Source organism: Chamaea fasciata, unplaced genomic scaffold (assembly GCF_029207755.1).
Source record: "Chamaea fasciata isolate MVZ Bird 193981 ecotype frontalis unplaced genomic scaffold, bChaFas1.0.hap1 SCAF_5, whole genome shotgun sequence".
NCBI lineage: Eukaryota > Metazoa > Chordata > Aves > Passeriformes > Sylviidae > Chamaea > Chamaea fasciata.
The window spans coordinates 269,275-284,380 of NW_027094090.1; the positions used below are offsets into that span (position 1 = coordinate 269,275).

General features: G+C 66.5%; 1 protein-coding gene across 2 annotated transcripts in view; it reads right to left on the bottom strand.

The window, feature by feature from the left end:
* The window catches only part of FLNC (filamin C), a 30,605-nt gene extending 17,648 nt beyond the window's left edge, over positions 1-12,957 (bottom strand). For both annotated transcript variants that reach the window (XM_066182549.1, XM_066182548.1), the window contains exons 1-18: positions 11,807-12,957; positions 9,746-9,994; positions 9,374-9,471; positions 7,834-7,984; positions 7,135-7,253; positions 6,936-7,013; positions 6,219-6,381; positions 5,409-5,609; positions 4,899-5,036; positions 4,412-4,538; positions 3,794-3,930; positions 3,001-3,194; positions 2,753-2,866; positions 2,124-2,267; positions 1,665-1,788; positions 1,100-1,260; positions 867-957; positions 485-654 (exon numbers count right to left, since the gene is read on the bottom strand). In XM_066182549.1, coding sequence (XP_066038646.1) covers positions 485-654; positions 867-957; positions 1,100-1,260; positions 1,665-1,788; positions 2,124-2,267; positions 2,753-2,866; positions 3,001-3,194; positions 3,794-3,930; positions 4,412-4,538; positions 4,899-5,036; positions 5,409-5,609; positions 6,219-6,381; positions 6,936-7,013; positions 7,135-7,253; positions 7,834-7,984; positions 9,374-9,471; positions 9,746-9,994; positions 11,807-12,143 — 2,796 coding nt within the window. In that variant the 5' untranslated portion in view covers positions 12,144-12,957. The remainder of the gene's footprint in view (positions 1-484; positions 655-866; positions 958-1,099; positions 1,261-1,664; positions 1,789-2,123; positions 2,268-2,752; positions 2,867-3,000; positions 3,195-3,793; positions 3,931-4,411; positions 4,539-4,898; positions 5,037-5,408; positions 5,610-6,218; positions 6,382-6,935; positions 7,014-7,134; positions 7,254-7,833; positions 7,985-9,373; positions 9,472-9,745; positions 9,995-11,806) is intronic.
* Between the last annotated feature and the right edge of the window lie 2,149 nt (positions 12,958-15,106).

The following is a 15,106-nucleotide window of genomic DNA, read 5'->3' on the forward strand; positions in this document are numbered from 1 at the left end:
GGGGGATGCCAAGGGGATATCCTGGGAACACACAGCCATAAGGCTGGTGGGGCTGGGGGGCACCCATGGCTGCTGGGGAGGGTAAAGTCACAGGGACGAGGGGAACCGTGGATCTGGGGGTGCCCTAGGTTGACAGGTACACATGTGGGGTTGCAGCTGCCCCAAGGGGGTGCCCACAGAGGTGGGATGTCCATGACGATGGGGGATATCCATAGGGGTGGGTTGCCCAGGAGCTGGGGGTGCCTATGGGGAAGGGGTGCTCGTGGGGGTGCCCCTGTACACTGGGCTGTATGGGTGGACGTCCTTGGGGGAGCCCAGGGAATGGGGAGTCAATGAGGGGGCCCCTCTTGGGTACCCCATGGGCTGGGGAGCCCCTGTATGTAGGGGATCCCCCCACGGGGTGACCCCACAGGCTGGGGTACCCTGGCTGGTTGAGGTGCCTCCATGGGATGTTCCCATGGGTCAGGGTGTCCCCAGCACGCACCTGCTGCAGCGGGGTGTACTTGACAGTGTAGGAATAGTCGTGGTTGTCGATGACCTCGAAGTCGGCGACCGCTGGGCCGGGCCCCGATCCCACGAACCGCACGTCCAGGGGGGCCTTCCCCGCCCCCCGCGTCTGCACGCGGAAGTGGGTGGGGGTCCCCACCTCCACCCCTGCACCACATCGTCAAGTCACTGCAGGGCCCACGGCACCCACGGGACCCACAGCCCCTGCCCCACAGCACCCCGAGGTGGGTGGGGGTCCCCACCTCCACCCCTGCTCCCCAGTGCCCGCCACTGTGGGACCCACGGCACTCACAGTACCTGCCCCACAGCACCCATCACCCCACCCCATGTCCCCCACGCCCACCCCAGCGGCCCCTCACCCGTCCGGCTGAGCCCCGGTCCCTCGGCTTTGACCTTGGAGGCGTCGTGGGACGGGTCCACCTTGATGCGGAAGGGGCTGGAAGGGATCTCCTGGGGACCGAGAGCAGGGCACCGTGACACGGGGGCACCATGGGATCAAAGTCCCAGCCTCACCTGGCCCCTGCGGGCTGGGGACACCCCACAGAATGGGGGATGGACCCTCGGGGACGCAGGGCAGTCCCAGAACCCTGACCTGGTTGGCAAAGAGCACCATGATGGTGTAGAGCCCCGGGCCCGGCGCCGTGTACTTGACCGTGAAGGTGTCATTGTCGTTCTTAATGATGTCAAAGTCGATGTCAGCCTCGAGAGGCCCCACCACTCCTGGGGCACACTTGATGCCAATGCTGACGTCACCTGTGGGGGTGGCCAGGTCAGGGGCCCCCAGATCTCAGGGGGACACTGAGGAGTGGAACCGGGCACGTGGGGCAGGGGGCTGGATCAGGGCAGGAGACAATGGACAGGATCAGGGTTGATGGACCAGGATCAGATATAATGGACCAGGAGTGCCAGTGCAGGAATAGGGATGCAGGCCCAAGAATCCTGGACCAGGAGCAGGGAAAATGGAACAGGAGCAGGGATGCAGGACCAGGGATGTTGGACCAGGGATGCAGGACCAGGACCAGAACTGATGGGCCCAGAATGAAGGACCCTTGATCCAGGGATGATGGAGCAGGACTGGTGGTAATGACCCAGGACCAGGGACACAGGCCTCATGCCCACAGAGCAGTTCCCAGGGTGCCCCCCACCATGGCACCCACCCTGTCCAGCCTCGCTGCAGTCCACGGTGAAGTAGGTGGGCTCGTTGGCCTTCAGCCCCGTCTTCTCCACACCTGGCCCGTGCACCTTCACCCTGCTGGGGTGGCTGCCCTCACCCACGCTCACCTGTGGGCCCACAGTGTCATGTGGGGCAGGGGCACAGACCCCTCTTTCCCTGGCACCCCATGAGACTGGGACCTCCAACCCTGCCACTGGCACCCATAGACTCCCATCCCCAGCACTTCCTGGGACCCTCAACCCTACCCCAGCACCCCATAGGTCTGGGACCTCCATCCCCACATCCAGCCCCCCAGGGGACCCCCATCACCATCCACATCACCCCTTGGGCCCCCATCCCCACAGGACTCCCACGCCCCACAGCCGACACCTTCACACCCTCCCCACACCTCCCAAGACCCCCACAGCCACCCCAGCCCCCCATGGCCCCCTATGACACCCACACGGAAGGGGCTGTTGGGGGTGTTGACGCCTCCCCAGGCGACGATGACCGTGTGCTTGATGGCCTTGGTGGGGACGTAGACACAGTGGAAGGTGCCGTCACCATTGTCTTTCACCTTGATGTCAATGGGGAAGCCCTCGGCGTCCTGTGGGCAGCAAGGGGGAGGTGAGGGAGCCCAATGGCACCCAGTGGCTGGTCAATGGCACTCAGTGCTGGCCAATGGCACCCAACGGTGACCAAAAGCTCTCAGTGCTGGCCAATGGCACCCAATGGTGACCAATGGCACTCAGCACTGGCCAATGGCACCCAATGGCACCCAAGAGCACTCAGTGCTGGCCAATGGCACCCAATGGTGACCAATGGCACTCAGCGCCGGCCAGTGGCACCCAATGGTGCCCAAAAGCTCTCAGTGTTGGCCAATGGCACCCAAGAGCACTCAGTGTTGCCCAGTGGCACCCAATGGTGACCAACGGTACTAGACGGCACCCACTAGTGCTCAAGGGCACCCAGTGGTGCCCAACAACACTAAAAGGAACCCAGCAGTGTTCAACAGTACTCAAAGGTGCCCTGCACCACCCAGTGTCACTCAACAGCACCCAGCACCACCCAACAGGCCCCCAGGGCTCCCACCTGTGCATAGAGCTTGAGAGGCCCCTTGCCAGCACCACGGGCGTCAATGGTGAACTCGGCTGGGCGATCCACGATGCAGCCAGTGGGCTCCAGCCCTGGCCCAAAGGCCTTCACCTGTGGAGAGGGGGGGTTAGAAGGACACCCCCAGCACCCACATGTGAGGTGTAACGGGGCACCATGGGGCACGGCAGGGCACTGTGGAGCACAAGGGCACAACAGGATCTGTGGGTTGCCGTGGGCAGCAGCACCTTGTCGGGCCAGGAGTCGGGGGGAGCGGGGCGGATGTCAGCCATGAAAGGGCTGTCCCGGATGTCCTCATCGTCACAGACCACGTGCACAGCGTAGAGCCCCGGCTCCGTGGGCCAGTACCGCACGTCGCATGAGCCGTCGCCCTTGTCGTCACACTCAATACGCGCCTGGGATGGGCCCTCGATGGAGAACCCTGGGGGCACCACGGCCACCATTACCCTGTGCCCGTGTCAGGACCCCCAGACCTCGTCCCCTCTCTGTGCCCATGCCCCCAGCAGGGTGGCACCTAACATGTCTCTATACCCCCCCAGTGGGGACCCCCAGACCATTGTCCCCCCACTGTGCCCATGTCCCCAAGGTGGCACCACCCATGTCCCCCCAGCCCTACTGGGGTTACCCCCAACCTGCCCCAAGTCCCCACCTCTGCATGCTTGTTGTCACCACAGCAGTGGGGGATCCCACCTTGGTGCCTATCCCCCAGCCTGTCCCCATGTCCCCAGTGGGGTTTCACAGGCTCCATGCCCTAGTCCCCACTGCACTGACACCCCTTACAGTGCCACCTTGCCCCACGATGCCCCCCATTCCACCCCCATGTCCCCAAGAGGGTGTCACCCACTCATGCCCTTGTCCCCACCACATAGCTCCCCACCGTGTTCCCACCACACGACCCCCAACCCTGTCCCCATGTCCCCACTACAGAGCCCCTGACCCTGTCCCTATGTCTCCCTCTTCAGGGCTCACCCAGGGTCCCCACCACAGACCCCCACACCTCCACGTTCCCCCCCAGCTCACCAAGGGTCCCCACTTCAGTGCCGACGGCCTCAACCACGAAGTCTGCAGGGCGCCCCACGACCCCGCCCTCGAGCCCTGGCCCCCAGGCCCGGACCTTCTGTGCCCCCGGCTGGGGGGACACCTGCACCTCAAACGGGCTGGGGGGGACAGGCAGGTGTGAGGAGGGCTGTAACACACCTGTGCACCCCCCCACATGCACACCTGCACCTCAAACGGGCTGGGGGGGACAGGCAGGTGTGAGGAGGGCTGTAACACACCTGTGCACCCCCACCCCCTCACACATCCTCACCTCGAACGAGCTGGGGGGAATGGGGGGGCAGGGCGCTGCACTACACCTGCACACACCAGCAACCCCCAGTCCCCCCAAACATCTCCCACCCCTGGGGGGAAACCTGCACCTCAGATTGGCTGGGGGGGGGTGAGGGAGGGCTTGTACCCCACAGACACCTCCCACATTCCCCAAAACCCCCCACCCCCAGGGGGACATCTGCATCCCAGATGGGCTGGGGAGGTTGGAGGGGCAGTGAGGGGCGGGGCTTGGACATCATCCCCCCGCCCCCCCCCGCCCAAACCCACCCCCTCCCCTCCCCCTGCCGGGACCCCTGCGGCGCCACTGACCTGCGGGGGATGGCGTAGCCACCCCAGGTGATGGACACCTGGTAGGTCCCCGGCACCCGGGGCACATACTCGCACTCGTAGACGCCGTCGCCGGCATCCCGCACCTTCACTGGTTCCTCCGTGCCCCCTGTGGGAGGGGCTCAGATGGGCCACCCACCCCAGGGCACCCCCCAGCCATGCACCTCCCACGGTGCCCCCCAACCCACGGTCAACCCCAGGATGCCGCCCAGCCATCCAACCTCCACGGACAACCTCACGGGACCCCCCACCCATGCACCCACCTCCCCATGGCCACCCCCACGGTGTCCCCCAACCCTCGAGCCCCCATGGGTCCCCCATCTATATCCATCCCTCCATGGGGAACCCCGACCCATAAACTCATCCCATGGGCCCCCCAGTGGGACCCTACCCACAGACCTGCAGTGGCCAACCCCACGGTGCCCCTCAACCTTCCAACCCCGCCATGCTCCCACACAGTGACACGTACCTGGTCCCCGCAGTGTCACCCGCAGGTCCCCGCTGCCCGCACCCCGTGTCAGCACCTTGAAGTCGGCCACGTCCTGCACTCGGACCCCCCGTGGCTGCAGCCCCCGGCCCGTGGCCCGGACCGCCGAGGGCGTGCAGGCTGCAAACTCCCATTAGCACCCACCAGCAGCCACCAGGCACCAGGGGGGCCCTGGGGAACCCCCGGGGGGGAGGGAGGGGTGTCCCAGGGCTGCGAGGGGCCCATGGGGATGCCCTGGGGACAGGGGAGTGCCATGGCATCCTCAGGGGCACAAGGAACTAACCCCTGGGGATACCCTGGGGACAGGGGTGCCAGGGGGATACCCTGGGGAGTGTCAGGGGATCAGGAGTTCACTCGTGGTCGCTTAGAGGCGTCATTGGCCATCACAGTCACCACTGGGGGCCTGGGGCCACCGTGGTCACAGCTGGGTGACATGGAGCCACTGATGTCATTAGCTGTGGAGCCACGTGGGGAGCCGGGAGGGGGCCTCACCTTCAGCCACATTGACGGTGAAGGGGCTCCTGGGGACCTGGGCGCCAGCGTAGGTGACGGTGATGGTGTGCGGCCCTTCGAGGACGGGCCGGTAGGTGCAGCGGAACACGTTGTCCCCCTTGTCCTCCAGCATCACCTCCACTGTGTCCCGCCGGCCCTGGGGGTCCGTGATCACCACCCCCACATCGCCCGGGCCAGCGCCTGTGGTCACCAGGACATGGGCTCAGTGCCATGGCCAGGCCCCCATGAGGACACGTCCCCAGAGTCACCCAGCCGTGCCACGGCCCTGTCACCCTGATGGCACGGCCCCACAGCCACCAGGCCATCCCATGGCCACGGCACAGGAAGGACACGGTCTTGGTGCCACTTGCCGTGCCATGGCCCTGCCACCATAAGACCACCCCACGGCCATGTCACCATGAAGGCGTGGCCCCAGAGCCACCAAGTCACGTTACATCGAGGCCACCTTGAGGACACGTCCCCAGAGCCACCTGGCCATGCCACGGCCCTGGAATGAGAAGGACGTGTCCCCAAGCCCCCACGAGATCGTGCCACAGTCATGCCACGGCCCTGCCGCTCCAAGGACACATCCCCAGAGCCACCAGGCCACCCCATGTCATCATGAGGACATGGCTTCAGTGCCAGCAAGTCATGTCACAGCCACACCACCACAAGGATGTGTCCTCAAGGTCTCTGGGTCACGCCATGGCCATGCCACCAGGAAGGCATGTCCCCAGTCACCGGGCCGTGCCAGCCAACACCACCACAAGGACATGTCCCCAGAGACCCCCAGCCCCCCCGTGCCCCCACCTGCAGTGTAGATGTCGAAGTAGGTGGCCTTGTTGGCCACGTTGCCCACGGGCTCCAGGCCGGGGCCACGTGCTGTCACCTTGCTGGCGTCACCCAGGGCCATGCCCACATTCACTCCAAAGGGGCTCCCGTCAATGTTCTGCCCCGCGAACAGCACTGTCACCTGAGGGGACAGGGACATCAAGGGTGTCAGGGGACCACGGCCCCCACGGCCACACCTCGCCTCAGGGACAACCCCCCATGGACCCCCACGGAGATGTGAGACATCCCAGGCACACCCCCGAGGTGACAACCTGAAGAGGATCCCTCCCTGCAATGGCCGCCCCCAGAGAGTTCCTATTGTCCCCTGCAGGGACCGGAATGCACAGGACACCCAGGAATCCCACAGGACACTCCAGGGTCCCCCCATTACAACACCTCCCCCCACAGACTTCAGTGTGGCACCCCAAGGACTCTATAGGACACCACCAGACCCACCCCCGGGGCCCCTCTGGGAACCCCCAAACCCCACTGTGCCAGGTGTCCCCCATTCCCCGTGGGGGAGGCATGGGAGGGGCAGCCACCACTCTGAGACACGGGGGGTGCCACGGGGTGGGGGTGGCACCAGGGGCACAGGGGGTGTGTGCTGGGGGACACTGTAGGGGGCTGTTGCAGGGAGGACAGCAAGGGGATGTCGCAGAAGGGTGAAGGCCTTGAGGGGATCACCAGGGAGCTCACCTTGTGCAGCCCCCCGACCTTGGGGACGTAGGTGACGCTGTACGTTCTCTTCTTGTCATTGTTGGGGACCACCTTGGCCTGGCGTGGGAAGAAACCCCAAAACCGGGGAAAGGGGGTGACACAGAGCTGGGGCCCTGGGGGGTCTCCCAGAGAGGGAGACTGGAGGGATCCCCAGATGGGGGGCCAGGGCCTCCTGTACCTCCTCAGTGTGTCCCTCGGGGTCCTCAACATAGACAAGGACCTCGCCCATCCCTGCCTCGAGGGTCTCCACTGTGAACTGGGCAGGGCGCAGCACCACATTCCCCTGGGGCTCAATGCCTGCAGGGTGGGGGGAGTCAGGGGGGCCCCAGCACCCCACAACACCCCAGCAGCCCACAAGCCCCCAGAACTTGGGGCCTCCAGGTTGTCCTTGGTGGTAGCAGGGGGCTCAGAGTGTCACTGGTGGTTTCCTGAGTGTGGGCGGGTGAGCTTGATAGGACTTTGAGGGGTCCCTGTGCACAGGGGAACTCTTGGGGAGCCCTGGGTGGGGAGTGGAGACCCTGGGGTTTCCCTCAGGTGTCCCTGGGCACAGGTGACACCCCAGGGTGGGAAAGGAGCCCCTGAGCTTGGAGGGTCAGTACTCTCACGCCCTGACACCCCCAGGTGCTCTCTTGTGCTGGGGTCCAAAGCCCCCCATGTCCCCCACCCAGCGCCCCTCCCCGTGTGCCCCCAGTGCCAATCCCCACGTGCCCCTGAGCTCCCCCTGCGAGGCGTCCGTGCCCCTCATGTGTCCCATGTCCCACCTGTGCCAGGTGCCCAGCCCCCTGGTGCCCCCACAAACATCCACACTCCCTCATGTCCCCCTGTGCTGGGACCCCAGCCACCCCAGAGCCCCCTCAGCCCCCTCAGCCCCCCGTACCAGGCCCGTAGGCGCGGGCACGGCCGGGCTGGGGGGGCTGGGGGCGCAGGGGGGCCCCTGGCCGGAGCTTGGCCTTGGGGAACTGGGACAGGTACGTCATCACCGAGTGCTCATCCACGTTAGGGTCCACGATCTCCTCGGGGGCGATCACCTGGCGGGGAAGCCCAACACCTGTGAGACCCTCCTGGCACCCCCATGCAGGGGGACCCTGCTGGGAAACCCCCCCAGCATTGCCTGACCCTCCTGAGACCCCCCAACACCCATCAGACCCTCCTCGCCCTGCTGGGGAGCCCCCACACCCACAGTGCCCAGGGGTACTCCAAATGCCCAGGGACCCCTGTGGATCCCCAGGGACACCCCCAGACACGTCTTGGCACCTTCAGCCTCCCCTCCCAGTGCCCCCCATTCTTGCCCTGTGCCGAGTGCCTGGGCGAGTGCCAGTGTCCCCCCATGCCCTGTACCTGTGTGACCTGCAGTGCCCCCCCCATGCCCTATACCTGGGGGACCCGCAGTGTCCCCCCCATGCCCATACCTGTGTGACCTGCAGTGTCCCCCCTTGCCCTGTACCTGTGTGACCTGCAGTGCCCCCCCATGCCCATACCTGTGTCACCTGCAGTGCCCCCCCATGCCCTGTACCTGTGTCACCTGCAGTGCCCCCCCATGCCCTGTACCTGTGTCACCTGCAGTGCCCCCCCATGCCCATACCTGTGTCACCTGCAGTGCCCCCCCATGCCCTGTACCTGTGTCACCTGCAGTGCCCCCCCATGCCCTGTACCTGTGTCACCTGCAGTGCCCCCCCATGCCCATACCTGTGTCACCTGCAGTGCCCCCCCATGCCCTGTACCTGTGTGACCCGCAGTGTCCCCCCATGCCCTGTACCTGTGTGACCTGCAGTGTCCCCCCATGCCCATACCTGTGTCACCTGCAGTGCCCCCCCATGCCCTGTACCTGTGTGACCCGCAGTGTCCCCCCATGCCCTGTACCTGTGTCACCTGCAGTGCCCCCCCATGCCCATACCTGTGTCACCTGCAGTGCCCCCCCATGCCCTGTACCTGTGTGACCTGCAGTGTCCCCCCTTGCCCTGTACCTGTGTGACCTGCAGTGTCCCCCCATGCCCATACCTGTGTCACCTGCAGTGCCCCCCCATGCCCTGTACCTGTGTCACCTGCAGTGCCCCCCCATGCCCATACCTGTGTCACCTGCAGTGCCCCCCCATGCCCTGTACCTGTGTCACCTGCAGTGCCCCCCCATGCCCTGTACCTGGGGGACCCGCAGTGTCCCCTGATGCCCTGTACCTGTGTGACCTGCAGTGCCCCCCCATGCCCTGTACCTGTGTGACCTGCAGTGCCCCCCCATGCCCTGTACCTGTGTGACCCGCAGTGTCCCCCCATGCCCTGTACCTGTGTGACCCGCAGTGTCCCCCCATGCCCTGTACCTGTGTGACCCGCAGTGTCCCCCCATGCCCTGTACCTGTGTCACCTGCAGTGCCCCCCCATGCCCTGTACCTGGGGGACCCGCAGTGTCCCCACCGTGCCCATACCTGGGGGACTCCCAGCCAGTCGTCTGCCTGCTGCATGGCCTCCCGAGCGTTCTGCACCGGCTTGTTGGGGTCCCACTTCTCCCAGTCTGGGCACAGACCTGAGGGGGGGGGGGCAGAAGGGTCAGGGGCCAGCCTGGCCCCCGCCCCGACGCCCCCATCCGCCACCTCCCCCCTTCTGTGCCCCGTGTCCCCCAAGCATCTTCATCGGTGCCCCCGGAGCCAGCCTGGACCCCGCACGTCCCGCACCCCCGCCAGCTGCCCCCTGTGGCCCCCCGCCCCGCACCCCCCTCACCCGAGGCGCACTTTCCCCCTCCGTTTGTCCCCCCCGCGCCCCCCGCGCCCTCCCGGCCTCGGCCCCGCCGCGCTGCTCACCCGGGGCGCAGTTGTCCACCAGCGCTCCCAGCGCTTTCCCGTCGCGCCAGTCGCGATTGAAGTTGGTGATGGGCAGCTGCGGCACCTTGTGCTGGATCCAGCCCAGCAGCCGCTGCTTGGGGGTCTGGTGGCGGCCTTCGTCGTCCTCCTCCTCCTCCCACATGGGCATGGAGATGGAATAGTGCAGGATGAGGGTCCAGATGAGCCCCAGGATCAGCTTCAGGTTCCCATCCACGATCGCCTTGCTGTCTGTAAGGGAGAAACGCGGGGGCTGAACCCCGAGATCCCTCGGGACTCCCCCCGGGGCACCCCGACACCCCGCGGGACCCGCCGGAGGGATCCCCGCACCCTGACAGCCCCGGGATCGCCTTCAGTGTCCCGTGCCGGCTCTCTGCGGGAAGGGGGTAATGGGAGAACCCGCCTGGGGCACCCCGAAACCCCACAGCACCACCACAGGGACCCGACATCCCGACATCCCGCGGCACAACGGGGCGGACCCCAGCACCCGTCTCGGGGCACCCCGACACCCCGCGGCGGTGCCACGGGAGCCTGCACCCCAACACCTGCCTGGGGACATCCCGGGGCACGGAAGTGAGGGCTGAACCCCACGACACTGCCCCTGACCACCCCGAGCACCCACAGCCTGCAGAGGGACCCCACAGCCCTTCAGGGAGTGCCGGGGGGGGCACAACCCTGGCAGCACCCGGGGGGTCCCCAAGCGAGGACACCCTGGTACGCCACACCCCGACCGTCCCAAGGGATTCCTGGAGTGCCAGAATGGGGAAACTGAGGCAGGGGACGGCTGTGGGGGAGGGGGGCCCGAGGCATCCCGGTCCCTCCCCCACCGCCCTGCGGAGCGGACCCTCCCCCGCTCCCCTCCCCCGCCACTTCCCCCCACGAGCGATCGCGTTTCAGGGAGGAAACGGGGGAGAAGTGGGAGCGGGCGGGACAAACCCCTCCCCGCCGGGACCTCCCGGGGGGGGCACACCTGGCAGGTCCCCGAGACTTGGGGTCACATCTGGGGGGGGGGGGGGGGGGTGTCCCGGGAGGGGACAAAGACACGCGTGGGGAGGGGGAGGTGACGCCGCGGGCGGGGGTCTCGCACCCCCCGGGGCCGGGCGTGCGAGGGGGGCCGCGCAGGAACGCGCGTGCGGGGGGGGCCGCAAACCCTCCGCCGTGCCGGGGGAGTCACCCTGCAGCTGTCGGCTGGGGGTGGGCGCTGAGGCCCGGCGAGGGGTGGGTGAGTGTGCGAGGGCCGGCGCCCCCCCGCGCGTGACCTCAGCGCCCCGGCCCCGAGCCAAGCGTGAGCTCAGCCCCCCCGCACCGGGGCCGGACCCCCCCGCTCCGCACCCCGGCCTGCGCGGGGTCGGGCCCGCAGACCGCACAGCTCCTGCACGCTCACCCCTTGCACACTCGTCCGCCGCCCCACGGTGCCTCCAGCCTTGCACACTCACCCTCATTCCTATTCCTCCGCCTCTTGCACACTCATCCCGCTCCCCTTGCACATTCATCCCCTTTCTCATCTGTCCATCGGCCCCCACTCTTGCACGCTCATCCTCCATTCCCATTCATCCATCACCCTACTCTTGTACACTCACCTCTGGGCCCTTCTTCATTTGTCCATCATGCCCCTGGCACACTCATCCTTCACTCCCACTCCTCCATCCCCCCACCCTTGCACTCTCATCCCATACACACTCATCCATCACCTCCCTTTACACACCCATCCACATCCTCACTTGTCCACCCCTGCCCTCATACACTCACCCTCAATTTCCCATCCCTCCGTCATGCCCACCCTTGCACACTCACTCCTCATTCTCATTTGTCCATTGGCCTTGCCCTTGCACGCTCATCGCCGGCCCCATCCTCACTCCTCTCTACTCAGTTACTCTATTCCCACTCCACCACCACTGCCCCTGCCCTTGAACACTCACAATTCCCGTTCCTCTTCCACTCTCTGGCACACTCGCCCTTTCCCACTCACACGCCCTATGCACACCCCCCCCCCCCACGGACACTGTTCCCCCCCACGGACACTGTTCTCCTTTGCACACCCACCAATGGACACGAGTTTGATGTGCTCCCGCTCCAGGAACTCGAGGGCCACCGAGACGTTCTCCAGCTTCATCTGGCGGAAGTTGGGGCGCGGGTGGTGCTTGCGCCCCATCTTCTTCTGGCTGAGCACCTCGAGCAGCGCGATGAGGCGCAGCCCATCGCTCAGGTCACGCTGCAGGTCCACGATGCGCTTCTGCACACACTTGAGGTGCTCGTTGCACCAGCGCGTGAACGTGTTCTGCTGGATCTTCTTCCAGGGCGCGTCCTCGGCAAGGTCCTTCTCGGTGGCTGGGAGCTCCTCGGGGTCCTCTCCCGGCGCTGCCTCGTAAGTAGAGTTCATCCTGGAGGGGTTGGGGGGGGTCCTCGATGGGCAGGGGGTTGCTGGGTGGTGTGGAGGGGCCTGAGTGGGTGGGGGGGGGTGTCCTGGGTCACTTCTGGTGCCGGGTGGGGGTCCTGGGTCAGTCCCAGCGTCCTGAAGGGATCCTGGTACTGTGGGTGTAGGTCCCAAATCGGTGCCGGTGTCCTGTGAGGGTCCTGGGTCAACGCTGGATCCCGGGGTGGGGGGTTCTGGGTCCCGGCGGCAAAGCTCCTGCTGGGGGACAGTGTCCTGGGCTGGGGACGGTGTCCTGGCTCAGAGCTGGTGTCCCGGGCGGGGGCCCTGGGTGGGTGCTGGTGCCCGCTATGGGGTCCCGGTGCTGAGGGATGGCGTCCTGGGTCGGTCCCGGTTCCTGGGTGGGGGTCCGGGTGGGTGTCTGTGTCCTGGATGGGATCCCAGTTCCCGGCAATGGGGGACGGTGTCCTCGGTCAGTGTCGGTGCTCAGGGAGGGTCCCGGTCCCCGGGGTCACTACGGGTGCCTGGGAACGGAGTCCCGTCTCAGTCCCGGTGTCCCGAGAGGGGTTCGCTGCTCGGTACCGGTGTCCTGGGTAGGGGTCCCTATTCCCGGAGTCGGGGGCTGGTGTCCTGGGTTTGTCCCGGTGCGAGTTCCAGGAGGTGGGGTCGGTTCCCGGTGGGTTCCCGGAGCGGAGCGGCGGGTCCCGGAGGGCTGGGGGGTCCGGTAGGTTCCCGGGTCGGTTTCCGATAGTTCCCGGAGCGGCGGCTCGCGGTGGGGTCCGCTGTGTTCGCGATGCGTCCCAGAAGCGTTCCTGGGCCGGGGTCGGCGGCGGCAAGTGGCGGGGCCGCGGACGGCGGCGGCTTTAAGCGCTGCCCCGGCCCGGCCCGGCCCGCCCCGTCCCGGGGAGGGACCGACCAGGAGGGACGGAAAGACCGCCCGACCGGCCCGGGGGTGGGGGGCGCGGCCGTCGCTATTTACAGCCCCGGCCTCACACCCGGACCCCGGCACCCCGGCACCCTCAAAGCCCGGATCCCAGCACACCCCGGACCCCGCGGTGTCGGCTCTCCCGGACCAAGGCTCCCCCAAACCCCGGCAGTTCCGAAAACGTACAGACATCAGCACCCCTAAATCCCCGACATCCCTCGAACCTCAGTAACCTCAAACACCGGCACGCCCAAACACCGACAGCCACAAACACCCCAAAATGCCGCACCCATAAACTCCCAAACACTGGCACCCCAACACCCCAAAACTCCCCAAATTCCCTAAAGTCCAGCCCCACAAACTCCTGAACTCTGGCACTTCAGAACCCCCTGCCCCCAGACACTGGCACCCCCGACCTTTGCACGCCGAACCACTGGCACCCCTAAACTTTGGCACCCTCAAACCTCAGCACCCCCAAACCTTATCCCCCAAGTACCCCAGCCTCCCTACACTGAAACACTGGTACCCCAAATCCTGGCACCCAGACACCCCCGAAACTCTGGCACCCCAAAATCCAGGCTCCCCCAAACTCCAGAATCCACCCCCAATAATCCCAAATACCTGCAACCTCGACACCTCAAAACCTCAGCACCCTATACCCCAGGCACCCCAACACCCTGTTATCCTGATACACCTGTACCTTGGTACCCAAATACCGCAGCCCCCCAGCAGTGCAAGGCACCCCAAAACCCCCACAAAGAAGCCACCCAAACTTACTTAGAACCCCTTCACTCAACCCTTCCCACTTGGGAACCCCCGAAAAACTCACATAAAAACTCTCCCCCAGCTCTGAGGGGCGCAGCTGAGATGCCACAAACCCTCTCAGGATCCCCCTCTGGGGAAACCCACCGGGACACTCCCCCCAGAACCACCCCTGCCGTGGAACCCCCACTCAGCCCCCCCCGGCTGCGCCCCACTGCCCCCCGGTGACTCCAGCCGTGGGTCCCCCTGGTCGTGCCTCAGTTTCCCCATCTCAGTGGCACATGCCTGGGGAGGGGGTTCGCTCATATTGGGGGGTGAGCCCTGAACCCCGCTGCCCCCCGAATCTCTCTTGTGTCCCCCCCCACTCCAGACGCCCGAGGCCTCCTCGACACCCTTGGGAGGGGCGGGAGGGACACTTGGGTGACCCACATCTGGGTCCTTCTGGGGGGGGGGTGATTTGGGGAGTATCGTGTTCCCCCTGTTCCGGTGCCTGCCCTGGAAGCTTCCAGCGGGGGGGACGGACGGACGGACGGACGGGGGGGCGGTGCGGGTGCACCCCGAGGTGACAACGGGTGACAGGGGGTGACGTGGGGGGGTGACGTGGTGGGGGGGGTGACGTGGTGGCGCCTGCGCCAACGCCTAAAAATAACCTGCCGAGTCAGAGCCACGCACCGGCACCCAAAATACCCGGGGGGGGCACGCGGTGGGGGGGCACCCCCAGACATCATCACCCGAAATACTCCGGGGCAGGGGGCTGGGGGCGAAACACGACAGGGTCCCCCACCAGGACCCCCAAACCCAGGGCAGATGTGCGAAAGGGAGCGAGTGGATTGTTTGGGGGGGGGCAGGGTGGTCTGGGAGGTGGGGGTCAGAATGTTTGAGAACGTCGAGGGTGGTCCAGGGGAGTCTGAGCAGCCAGGGCACTCCGGGGGTTCAGTGTGGTCCAGGATGGGGGTCCAGGATGGATGCTGCTGGGGCAGGTCAGGGGGAGCCCGGGGTGCTTCACAGGGGGCCCCGGTGCCCTCTGGAGTCTCGGCTCTGCGGCAGCCAGGGCGGAGGAAGATGATGGTGGAGGCCACGATGAAGGAACAAAGGACCTGACCCTGCCAGCGCCTCCTGGGGAGGGGCCATCGGGCAGAGCCACTGCCCCCTGTGGGGACACCCTGAATCCAGTGTCCCCCCACCCTGTCCCTGGCTCTGGGTTTCCTCTGGGCACTGGGGATGGAGGCACTCAGGGTCCTCAGGGTGCGGTGGCACGGGGAGGGGACCATCGGCGGTGTGGGGG